The sequence below is a fragment of the Eriocheir sinensis genome, chromosome 25 (genome assembly GCF_024679095.1).
Source record: "Eriocheir sinensis breed Jianghai 21 chromosome 25, ASM2467909v1, whole genome shotgun sequence".
In the NCBI taxonomy this organism is placed as follows: Eukaryota; Metazoa; Arthropoda; class Malacostraca; order Decapoda; family Varunidae; genus Eriocheir; species Eriocheir sinensis.
The window spans coordinates 1,128,690-1,141,803 of NC_066533.1; the positions used below are offsets into that span (position 1 = coordinate 1,128,690).

Below are 13,114 nucleotides of genomic sequence, written 5' to 3' on the forward strand. Positions count from 1 at the left end.
GGGGCGACAATTGGCGGGGTCAGTCCAGTCATCTGTCTTGAATAAAGGATTAATGTTTGCCAAAAGCCAGTCAGAAGGTAATGAGGTGGATGATAGTGATTGGGTGAATATGGCCTGAAGGATGGGGGCAAAGGTTTTAAGGATGAAGGCGGGAACATAGCTGGGCGTTATTGCGATAAGTTATCACTGATAACAAAATCAGGTTATCGGCCATCCGCTACTTACTTAAATATATCTTCGTTACTTTTGTAACCAAACCAGTGATAATCGCTACTTTTTTCCGCCTCTCATCCCTACTGCGCATGCGTGGCCTGGGCACCCGGTGTTGTTTGAAAAACCTTCGGGGTATAAAATATCTTCGGTGAAAAGATTTCATACTTAGATCATCAACATTAAAACACTTGGTTATTTTTTTATGTTAGACTCAAAAATCAACATATCAAAGAGAAAAATCATTTAATTTTGCCAAAAAAATAATTATTCACTGCCTCAAATTTGATATTTCATATTCATTTGTGAGCATGCCATGGTATTGAAGGCACCTGGTGTTGTGTTATTTGGTGTCCCATTGTCAAAAGCAGGCGCTTTTGTTTACAAACACTGGTCTCTCGTGAACTGCGCATGTTCAGACCAGAAAGCGTAGCCCTGTACAGTCTCACAAGGCTTTTTAATACATTAAGAGTTGCTGGAAGGCTGAATCAGACAAACTGTACCATCATCCTTGCTGTTTCTAGAACGACACTCTGTACATATAAATACAACTCATACAGTGTCATTCTAGAAACAGCAGGGATGGTGGTACTGGTACTGTATGTCTGATTCAGCCTTCCAGCAACTCTTAATTATGGTTAAAAAGCTTTGTGAGACTGTACAGGTCTACGCTTGCTGGTCTGAGCATGCGCAGTTCACGAGAGACCAGTGTTTGTAAATAAAAGAGCCAGCTTTTGACGGTGGGACGCCAAATAACACAACACCGGTTCAGGCATTTCTAGTATTACCATCCATAGGTACGTGTCTACGTGTGGTTTTCAGGTTTTGTAAGTTTTCTAAAATACAGATAATGAAAATTTGAATTCATCTATGTTTTTTTATTTGAAATATCAATATAGTATCGTTTTCACCAATCGGAGTTATCGCTAGCTAGTATCGGAATTGTGGATTTACATCAGGTATCGGTTATTGGTTATTGTCTATATTTGTGTCTCCAGTTAATGAACATCGGTTATCACCGATAAGGTTTTCCATTATCAGTTATCGGTTATCAGGAATAAGGTTTTCTGTTATCGCACCCAGCTATGGGCGGGAATGTTGTCGGGGCCAGTGGATTTAGTTGTGTCAAGTCCTTCCAGTAATTTCTGTATTCCGTTAGTCATGATGTCAAGGGGGGCTATGGGGGGGAAGGGGCTGTGTGGCATGTTTGGTGTCAGGTTGTGTTCTTGTGTGTATACCTATTGGAACTGTGTGTTGAGTATTTGTGCTTTGTGTTGTGGGCTGGTTACTAATGTGTTGTCTTTAAGTGATGTAATCGTGTTAGTGTCATGCTTGCGCGTCTTGAAGAATTTGAAAAAGTTTCTTTTGTTATCTCTTATGTTGTCTGCAAGGTAAGTTGCTGTGTGTTTGCGTTCCGCTACTTATATGTTTTTGGAAAATGTCTATTGGTGGTTTTGTAGGCGGTCCAATTATCTGTTGTGTTGTATGTCTGCGCGCGTCTGTAAAGTCTTTGTTTCTTGCGATGTTGTCTGCGTAGATCCCTGGAAAACCAGGGAAGTGTGTACCTACTAGAAAGTGTTTTTTGTGGTATGTGTCTGTTCATTGAGGCATTCATGCTACACTTGATAATGTTAAAATTCATCTGCCATTTCTCTGACCAAGCTGACAGTTTGTTGAGATCCTCCTGCAGTGCTCTAGCATCCTCCCTTTTCCTAATAGTGCATCCTATTTTGGTGTCATCTGCAAATTTACCTGTCACTAGTTATCCCATTGTCTATGTCATTGATTCACTGGTGCCTGATTTGCTACAGGACAAGTGGACTTGATATTTTTCCTGTACAACTGGTTCACGTTCTTCCTTCTTCCTCATATTATATATATATATATATATATATATATATATATATATATATATATATATATATATATATATATATATATATATATATATATATATATATAACTTAAATCATTAGATATTTTACTCTTGATATACCGATAACACTTAAATCATTTTTTTATTTAAGTCATGATTTTTAAATTAAATCTAAATTAAATTTAAATCAAAGGTAAAATTTTAGTGTTTGCCCATACTCCCCTCTCCCACCCATACAAGCCTGGGGACCTGGTGGGAATGTGGGGTTTCGGGTGGGGGACACGAAATCCGTCGCATTCGCGTATTTTTTAGTGTGTGTGGGGGGGGGGGATAAAAACTCCCTAGATCTAGGGAAATTCCCTAAATTTAGGGAATTTTTCCTCCCACCACCACTAAAATAAGCGCTTGCGACGAATTTTGTGTTTCCCATACGAAAACCACGCACTCAGTGGATCCCCAAGCTTGTTTTGGGAGAGAAGCGTAGTGAACCCACCAAACTATGCTCACCTCACCATCTGTGCTCACATCAACCGCCTCCACCACACTCATGCCCTCTATCTAGTAGGTTGTCAACTCATCGCAAGGTTTCTGTCCTCCAAGTAGAGTCCGTGGCACCAAACACAGTGTATCTTCATTGTTTATCACTGACACAAGTAAAACCACCAGCTACCCAGGATCCATCCAACACCGCGCCTTTAACAGTACTGTGGCTTGTGCAGGAAGTGCAGGCTCTCGAACCTCTTGCCCGAGCTGTTCGAACATGTGAATCCTTACTGACTGGATTTTGAATCTGCTTCACGGGCTCGTATTCCCAGTATACAAGATGATTGTGGATATTGACTCCACACCTCCAGATTACGATAATACGCCTCCATATATCATAGTAAAAAAAAAAAAAAAAAAAAAAAAGTACTTAAAATTAAAGAAGCTGAATTAATCCCCTTCCCCCAATGATCTTGGGGGACCTGCGTGAACTCGGGGTATTTTTGTGGGGGATCATATTTAAACTACTCCAACCGAACTTTACGACCTGCTAACGAGGGGGCTTCACCCCCCTCAACCCCCCTGCTAACCAAGGGGGGGCTGCGCTCCCCCCCTCTTAAAGGTGCGTGTTCTAAAGAAAAAATAACCACGCGTGGTGGACCTGGTCTCACGTGCGTGGCCTAATGGCTAACTAAGCGTATCATCGCTAACCAAGCGTAGCATCGGTAATAGTATTAGGCAAAGGTGCGTGTTCTAAAAAAAATAATAACCTGACGTGGTGGACCTGGTCTCACATGCGTGGGCTAATGGCTAACTAAGCGTACCATCGCTAACCTAGCGTACCATTGGAAATAGTATTAGGTAAAGGTGCGTGTTCCCAAAAAAATAATAATAATAACCACGCGTGGTGGACCTGGTCTCACCAAGCGTATTATTGCTAACTGGATCGTTGGTAACGCTGTTCATATTGCAATGGCGTCGCCATATAAACACATCGCCCGCTATGTATAACATGCCCTTAAGGACAATATGGAGGCGTAATATCGTATTTTCGAGGTGCGGAGTGATTTTCAATAATTACTTTGCGTGATTTCCGTACGTTGTAAAAAAAAACCGGAATGTATGAAATTTTCCTACATCTAAGTAATTGTAAGGAATTTCCCTACATCTAGGGTATTGTTCAACCCCTCGTAACTCAAAAACTATGCATTTGCGACGCATTTCATGTTTACCACCGCATTCCCCGAAGTCTCAATGGCCCCCTAGCCAATTTTGGTTGCGAGGGGTGAGTATGGGCAAACACTAGAATAATACCAAATCAAACCAACCCTGCTTGTGGGACAGGTAGTGTTGGGATAGGGCAGTGTACAGAGGCAAGTGATGTTACTCTGTAGAAGGTAATGAGTGTCTCGGTGTTGGGCCCGTGATGAGGGAAGGGTAAAATTCTAGTGTTTGCCCATACTTCCCCCTCCCCCCCATACAAGCCTGGGTACCTGTTGGGAATGCGAGGTTTCAGGTTGGGGACACAAAATTCGTCGCATTCGTGTATTTTTTTAGTGTGTGTGGGGGGGGGGGATAAAAACTCCCTAGATCTAGGGAAATTCCCTAAATTTAGGGAATTTTTCCTCCCACCACCACTAAAATAAGCGTTTGCGACGAATTTAGTGTTTCCCATACGAAAACCATGCACTCAGTGGATCCCCAAGCTTGCTTTGGGAGAGAAGCGTCGTGAACCCACCAAACGATGCTCACCTCACCATCTGGCGTGGCACCAGCGGCCATCTGTGCTCACATAAACCGCCTCCACCACACTCATGCCCTCTCACTAGTAGGTTGTCACCTCATCGCAAGGTTTCTGTCCTCCAAGTAGAGTTCGTGGCACCAAATACAGTGTATCTTCGTTGTTTATCACTGACACAAGTAAAACCACCGGCTAGCCGGGATCCATCCAACACCGCGCCTTCAACACTACTGCAGCTTGTGCAGGAAGTGCAGGCTCTCGAACCTCTTGCCCGAGCTGTTCGAACACGTGAGTCCTTACTGACCGGATTTTGAATCTGCTTCATGGGCTCATATTCACAGTATACAAGGTGATTGTGGATATTGACTCCGCGCCTCCAGAATACGATAATGCGCCTCCATATATCATAGTAAAAAAAAAAGTACTTAAAGAAGCCGAATTAATCCCCTTCCCCCAACGATCTTCGGGGACCTGTGTGAACTCGGGGTATTTTTGTGGGGGATCATATTTAAACTACTCCAACCGAACTTTACGACCTGCTAACGAGGGGGCTTCACCCCCCTCGACCCCCCTACTACCAAGGGGGGGCTGCGCCCCCCCCCTCTTAAAGGTGCATGTTCTAAAAAAAAAATAACCACGCGTGGTGGACCTGGTCTCACATGCGTGGGCTAATGGCTAACCAAGCGTACCATCGGTAATAGTATTAAGTAAAGGTGAGTGTTCTAAAAAAAAATAACCACTCGTGGTGGACCTGGTCTCACATGCGTGGGCTAATGGCTAACTAAGCGTACCATTGCTAACCAAACGCATTATCGGAAATAGTATTAGGTAAAGGTGCGTGTTCAAAAAAAAATAAAATAACCACGCGTGGTGGACCTGGTCTCACCTAGCATATCATTGCTAACCGGATCGTTGGCAACGCTGCTCATATTGCAATGGCGTCGCCATGTAAACACATCGTCCATATGTATAATATGCCCTTAAGTACAATATGGAGGTGTAATATCGTTTTTTCGAGGTGCGGAGTGATTTTCAATAATTACCTTGCGTTGTTTCTGTAGGTTGTAAAAAACCCTGGAATGTATGAAATTTCCCTACATCTAAGTAATTGTAAGGAATTTCCCTACATCTAGGGTATTTTTCAACCCCTCATAACTCAAAAACTATGCATTTGCGACGCATTTCATGTTTACCACCGCATTCCCCGGTCTCAATGGCCCCCTAGCCAATTTTGGTTGCGAGGGGTGAGTATGGGCAAACACTAGAATAATACCGCCTCTGCCTGCTGGGCCAGGATGAGAGGACCTGAGGAAGCAAGGGCGAAGGGGCACTGGCTGATGGCCGAGGGTTCAGCTAGGCAGGCTCAGGCCACGCTGAATTACACACGGCCGCACGCGCGCAAGGCTGGGGGGCTGGCAGGGCATGGAGTGACTTACCGGCTGGTGTCGAAAGTCACAGCGGTGAAGGGCAGCACCTGCAGACACCTCCTGAAGTACTTGATGTGTCGTGCCCGCAGGAAGTTCAGCTCGCCGCCCGACATTGTTGTTGTTTACACCGCCACTGGTGCCAAGTCGCGGGAGCCACACACCACACAGTCGGTGACAGGCCTGCCAGGCAGTGACAATTTTTATCACGTTTGACTAGAAAATAAAGCAATTAGATGTACTGATGGACCTCCATTTTATCAGCATACGTGGTAATGATTTTGAACAGGCAAAGGAAAGACAAACCCAACGAAGAAAAAAAAAATGTGGCAAATTTCAAGATCTCATACCTCCGTTCATGCAGTTTAAATTTTGACACTAAAAACATATAGAAATATTTTCTACGACTTATATATAGTAGATATTTGACAAGATTAATACACTACTGTTTTATTAATCTTATAATATTGTGTACCCTTAGGGTATTTGGCAATACTGTAAATGAGAAAAAAAGAAAACAATTTTTTGTTGGGTGACTATAGTTTTACATAAATATTCAGATCACGCATGTCAAGCCATGAAATTTGGGCCTGTCATACATAAAATTTAAATCATTTATGATACCCCAGCACCTATCCTCAAGATACGTAGGTACGTATAGCAGGCAGAGACAAGTTGAATACGTAGGCTATTTGCATCCACTATATATAATCGAAAAATATTTAAGCCCATGTCACACCATATATCACGAGTATATAATTATGAAGGACAGCGAACGCGTCAAGGCCTTTCGCCAAGGCCTGTCGTAATTGGCTTCTGTCACACATTCACGATCATGACCCCCGGCGTTCGATTTTGACGATCATCGTGGTCGCGTGACCTTAATTGGGTGCGGCGATGGGTGTGCTGTTGCGACCGTCGCATGTGGGCAGCGATCGATGCTCTCCCGACATGATGGGCAAATTATAAGATTGTTGACAATGATCTGATGCTGACACCGACCGTAAGAGTATGGTCGTAACATCACCTGGAGGTAATGACGACGTTATTAGGACAGACTGGGTAGGTGGTGGCTGCGTACGTGGTTAGCGTGCTGGGCTCACATTCTCCACGCCATGGACAACGTCGGTTCGAATCCCCAAGCTACCACCTGGGATTTTTCAGTCACCGCCGAATGGCCTAAGATTACCCACATGCTGTCCAGAAGCCCACCCAGTGGCGTAGTAAAGGGGGGGCGGTCCGCCCCGGGTGACAGCTTGAGGGGGGTGCCATGATACAGGCTCAAGTCCAATGGCTAAATTCAGTGACGTAGCTAAGGGAAGGGGTGTTGGGGTCATATAAGAAGACGCCCCCCCAGGCCCCCAACAAAGGCCCCCCCCCACCAAATGGTCCATTTGGGAGCCTCCATTTGTTGCCATACTCATTTGTAGAAGTGTGCGGGGGGAACCCCACAAGGAGGCAAGACCCCCGGTCCCCCGCCCACAAGATCTCCAGCTATGCCGGCATATATAATGTCGCTGTGGATAATAATGGAGTTTTGATTACCCAGCTCCAGCCACGCGTGATACCGTGAGTGATGGTGCCTTGTGTTTCATATGACTGTAGCAGATGAATTGGTTTGCTTGTAGCAGAATTGTTATTTACTATAAAGAACATATATTTGCATAATGTTGAAGCTAAAGAACTGTACTTTATCATGTGATGTTGAAAACTTGAATGTAAATGTTAGTTGTAGCATGAATCTCGATGAACGGTAGCGTAGGTAGGTGAGAGGCGAGACGCCTGTAAGTGCGTGACGGAAACAAAACAAGCTCGTAATGGAAACATCGTCGCATGCTTTTATATTATTATCATAATAATTTGGATGGAGTACGTAGAAACACACCTATCGAACGGGCGCAAGCCACTCCCGGTGAGGTATATATGGGAAGCGAGGAGGGTGCTGAAGCCCTCCAAAGACCCTTCCCATGTCCTCACTAACCGTTTCCCTATTGTCTCATCAACACCAGAGAGTAGTTCAGCATGCTCTCTAAAGACAGATTCTCTCTATCCACACCACACTACATTCACACAACATACACACCTTTTCCCAAAATTCAAAATTCAAGATGGCGAACCAAAACCATGCCTCAGGGTCCCCGCCTGGTGGGGGGGACCACAAATTCCCCCAGGAAGGACTCCCCTTCTGGCTGCCGACTTGAGAGGTGTCTTGATAACTCCTCGAACCTCTTTCTTATCAATTTCTGCAACATTCACGGTTTTCGTTCTAATTTTCATTCTGTGGAACACATCTCTCCTTCTCTAAACCTCACCTTCTCTTCCTCACCGAAACACAGGTTTCTGAGGTTACTGACAGCAATCTCTACTCTGTTCCCTCCTACTATCTCTATCCTAAATTTCAATCCAAAACTGGATGTTGCGCCTACGTGCGCAACGACCTCACTTGCTCTCGTGCCTACGACCTTGACTCTTCAGAATTTTCCACCATCTGGCCAAGACTTCATTGTCATTCTATTACTAAATACATCTGTGCTGTGTATCTCTCACCTGACTCTACTAACTATGTAAAATTCTTTGACTATTTGAACTCTAAAATGGAGCACATCTTGACCCACTCTCCCTTCGCTGAAATCTCCATTTTGGGAGATTTCAATGTTCACCACCAGCTTTGGCTTTCATCCTCTTTCACTGAGCAGCCTGGTGAACAAGTCTGCAATTTTGCTCTCCTCAACGATCTAGAGCAGTTGGTTCAGCACCCTACACGCCCAACATACTAGACCTCTTCCTTACCTCTAACCCTTATGCTTACTCTGTCAAACTGTTCTCTGCGTTGGGCTCCTCCGATCACAACCTTATATATTTCTGTATCCTGTCCTGTCGCCCCTGTACATCCTCTGGACTCACCGAAAAGGCGATGCTTCTGGCATTTTGCTTCAGCTCGGTGGGACGACCTGAGGATGTACTTTTCCGATTTCCCGAGGAATGATTACTGCTTCCAGGAGAGAGACCCCTCTGTGCTTCACAGAGGTGATTGTCTCTGGAATGGAGGCATACATTCCACGCACTTTCTCTACTCCCCATGCTAAAAAGCCTTGGTTTAATCACGCTTGTTCTCGTGCTATCAAAGATAGAGAGGCAGCTCACAAAAGGAATCAGAGCCTTCGAACTCCCGCTAACCATGATCTTTACATTACCGCCCGGAATCGTGCCAAATCTATTCTTCGACTTACCAAAAACTCCTTTATCCATAGTAAATGTCAACACCTAGCTTTCTCTAATTCTTCCAGAGACTTCTGGCACTTAGCCAAAAATATCTCCTCAAATTTCACTTCTTCCTCTTTCCCGCCTCTTTTTAATCCAGATGGCAGCACTGCCATCTCATCTATCTCAAAGGCTGAACTCTTCACTGAAACTTTCAGTAACAACTCCACTCTGGACGATTCTGGGCATATTCCTCCTACTCATCCCCCCCTCTGACCACTTCATGCCTGTTATTAAGATTCTTAAGAATGATGTCTTCAGTGCTCTCTCTGGCCTCAGCTCTCAGAAGGCTTATCGACCCGATGGAGTGCCTCCTACTGTCCTTAAAAACTGTGCTTCCGTGCTGACACCCTGCCTTGTCAAACTCTTTCGTCTCTGCCTATTGTGGGGTTCTTGAAAGGTCTGGACTTCCGAAAATCCCGTAAATTCTCAGCAATAAAAAAAATAAAATAAAATATCAGAAAATTAGTTTCAGACTCACAGCCCCTCTAGTCCTTATTATTATATTTAATTCTGACCAGTCACATCTCTCATAGGTTAAGCAAAGACCAGATGAACCGCTCTTAAGTTTATTTAAGCAACAAGGAAACTCGCTGGAAATTAAAAATAATTAGTTAATCCCAGGCACACAGCAACCTAACTATCTATTTTAAAACATCCTAGGAAATAGATTACTCAGCTGTAGGTGGGGGGAAGCCAAGCCACACCTTCTACCTCGTGTCTGGAGCCCTGGAGTCCTTCTTCAATCCTCTCTCGTTCCTCTGCAACACGCCGTGCCCTCCTTACCTTCCAACGGCTCCCCTTGCTAGCAGCACACAGTCACTCTGGACTTGTGGATACTACAAAGCAGAAAAAAAACACCACGATAGACACGTGGCACGGAAGGCTGGGAGACACGTCCTGTCGCGGTGGAGTCTCGGAGGAAGATGGCTTGGAAGATGTCTTTGAAATGAGTCGACAGTGGAAATCATGTCTAAATTACTTCAGAATTACTCCAACACCTGCTAAATTACGCTAGAATTACGCTAAAAAGAGCATTACTCTAAAATTACCTTAGACGATGTGAAATTACGCTAGTTTAAGGTAATTACGTCAAAAGTTCCAGCCCTGGATGGCGGCGGGCCCACAATGCTCCGCTCCCCGGCCGCGGTCAAGATGCCAGCTCTCGCCATACTGACCTCTCGTTTTCTGTGTAACACTTACACTAAAACGCCCTAAAGGCTATGGGTTTATTATTTATTAATAACCTAACACATGCTCTTGGTCATAGTGGGTCATGCATCCCACACATAGCTCAGCGTTGGCAGTAATAACAAATATGATTTGAAAAGCTCACTGCTCCCGCCTGCCTGTTTTCCCGCCTGGTCTGTGACTACTCTCGCTCTCTCAATCAAAATGGCGGTGACTTCCGCGGTAATTTTCCACGGGCCACTCCCTGAATAATGAAATCATGACATTTAATTCGCCCCCCCTTTAAGAAAACTTTTTTCCTCAGAGAAAAGTTTTTAAACTGTGAAAACGCTGCCAACACTGGTAACATGCCCTACAACTGCACCTACAGAATTAGCATGTTCCTGACAGTACTTTCTCACACTTTTCACACACCCTCTCATACTGTGGTGTATGTCAGTAAACCTCTGCTCAGGTAATTGACGGTTCGCCTGTGAGTGAAAAACCTCAACATTTACGTTACTACTCAAACTAGAGGGAAAACTCCATAGCGAGGCGCCAGTACCTTTTAGAGCGGGCTTGGCGAACTTCGCCACATTTATTCACAATATGTAAGTGGTGTTATGTATGTATACATAGTGTAGGTGGGACAGATGTGGAGTAGCGGTAGGTAGGTGTAAAAATGGTGTAACTTATTGTATAAATTCCTGGCTAACTGCCTAATTTTTCTTACATTATCACACCAAGCACCATACCATGCGACTTAAATTCTAAGCATGCCGCAAAACTCTCCCACATCTACGGTCTGAGGCTGAGAATAGTGAGCTTGGCTGATCGCACCATGGGGTGGCGACGCCTGAACCCATCTAATCTGTCTACATTGATCATCTTAATCTGCTACCGGACGCGGCAAGAAGTCCGCCCCAACGTTGGCTTGTCCCTTTATGTACTTTACAGTGAACTGAAACTGCTGGAGATACAACGCCCAGCGCATCAGACGTGCATTTGCGTTCTTAGAAGTTTTCAAACTGGCTAGAGGCATATGATCAGTTTCGAGAACGAATTGATCGTCATATAGGTAAAAGTAATATTTCTTGATTCCCTCTACTACTGCAAGGAGCTCCTTTTCTACCGTAGAGTAGTTTCTCTCAGCTGGACGCAACTTACTGCTGTAATAACGTACAGGAAACACCTGACTATTGCTCGCTTGCATCAACACGGCACCAATGCCCTCCTGTGATGCATCGGTACGCAGAATGAACTGCTTATTGAAATCAGGCAGCTACAAAATGGGTTCTTTGCATAACATGCTCTTAAGCGTCGCGAAGGCTTCCTCTTGAGCGCCTGTCCATAATACCTTATTGGGTGCATGTTTTCTCAACAATTCATGCAGAGGGGCAGCAATGACAGCGCAATTGGGGATATAATCCCGGTAATATCCAGCTAAGCCCAAGAATGATTTTACCTGAGTTTTTGTCTGAGGACGTGGAGCATTTCTGACCTTTTCTATTTTATCTATCTGGCACCCATACTGTCCTTCACCAATAACATGTCCTAAGAATGGCACCTTTTCGTGCCCAATCAAGCACTTACTGGGCTTAATGGTCAGGTTGTAGCGCCGAAGCCGCTCCAACACTAACCTGAGGGTCTCTAGATGCTGCCTGAATGTGGGTGAGTGAATTAATACGTCATCCACGAAAAGCTCCACTCCTTCCATTCCTCTCATGACCTCGCGCATGACTTTGTTAAAAGCTGCTGGCGAGTTGGTCATCCCGAAGGGTAAGGCTTTGTACTGATACAGGCCCCCAGGTGTACTAAAAGCTGTCACCTTACAACTTTCCTTACTCAGAGGAATCTGGAAAAACCCTTTCGTCAGGTCTATCTTAGAAAAAATTCTAGATTCAGCCAGAGTAGCAAATATGGCTTGCGGATCAGACATTGGCTCGGCGTCTACGCGCGTCACTGCGTTTACTTTTCGATAATCGCCGCAAATCCTAATTCCTCCTTCTTTTTTCCTTACGACTACCATGGGGCTGCAGTAGGGGGAATTTGATCTCTCTATGATACCCGCGGCCTCCATTTCACTGATTTCGCTTTTTACGACGTCTATCAGTTGTAAAGGAATCTGGTAAGGCCTTTGTCTGACAGGCTCCTTGCTCGTCTCGTCTGTTTGTCTGCATAACCCTCTAGCAACGATGCTAATTGTTCCCTCTCCTCTGGGGCCAACTTTTCTCCCAACGTCACGTCATGCACTGACTCTGTCTAGAAGAGACAATGAGAGAAGCCTCGTCGTCCTCATCATCTTGTATTACTACTGCCGCTCCCACAATCTACGGTCTGAGGTTGAGAATAGTGAGCTTTAACTAACTCTAGACACCTCACCTTCTCCTCATCATACTCACTTTCTCGCAAACAACCTGCGGCTGCATCTGGCCGGTAGTATTGTTTCAACATGTTGATATGGAACCGTTTTGGGTGTCCATCAACCAGGAGAATATAATTAAGGCCATTAACCTTCTCCTGAACCTTGTAAGGTCCCTTCCACTGAGCTAACAGCTTGTTACTCCCTGTGTTAAGCAAAACTAGGCACTGTTCTCCTACACTGAGCTTACGCAACTTTGCCTTCTTGTCGTAGTAACTTTTCTGTACTTGTTTTGCTTTGAGTAACTCCTCCTTAGCAATATTACAGGTCTCCCTCAGCCTGTCACCTAGATCTAACACGTACTGGTATGTGGTCTTGACTTCCGGGTCCGGTACATTGTCATCCCACAGCTCTCTCAGTAACTGAAGCGGACCTCTAACCGACCTACCATACATTAGCTCAAACGGGGAGAACCTGGTGGAGCTCTGTGGCGCTTCTCTGTACGCGAACAACAAAGGAGCCAGGTACCTAGGCCATTCCTTGGGTTGTTCGGCAGCCATGCGTTTAAGCATTTTCTCAAGTGTGCC

At 44.9% G+C, this 13,114-nt stretch overlaps 1 protein-coding gene across 2 annotated transcripts in view; it reads right to left on the reverse strand.

Annotated features, from left to right (window-relative positions):
* LOC127003207 (geranylgeranyl transferase type-1 subunit beta-like) overlaps positions 1 to 5,914 on the reverse strand; it is a 59,271-nt gene extending 53,357 nt beyond the window's left edge. For both annotated transcript variants that reach the window (XM_050869581.1, XM_050869582.1), the window contains exon 1: positions 5,747 to 5,914. In XM_050869581.1, the coding sequence (XP_050725538.1) occupies positions 5,747 to 5,850 (104 nt within the window). In that variant the 5' untranslated portion in view covers positions 5,851 to 5,914. The remainder of the gene's footprint in view (positions 1 to 5,746) is intronic.
* Between the last annotated feature and the right edge of the window lie 7,200 nt (positions 5,915 to 13,114).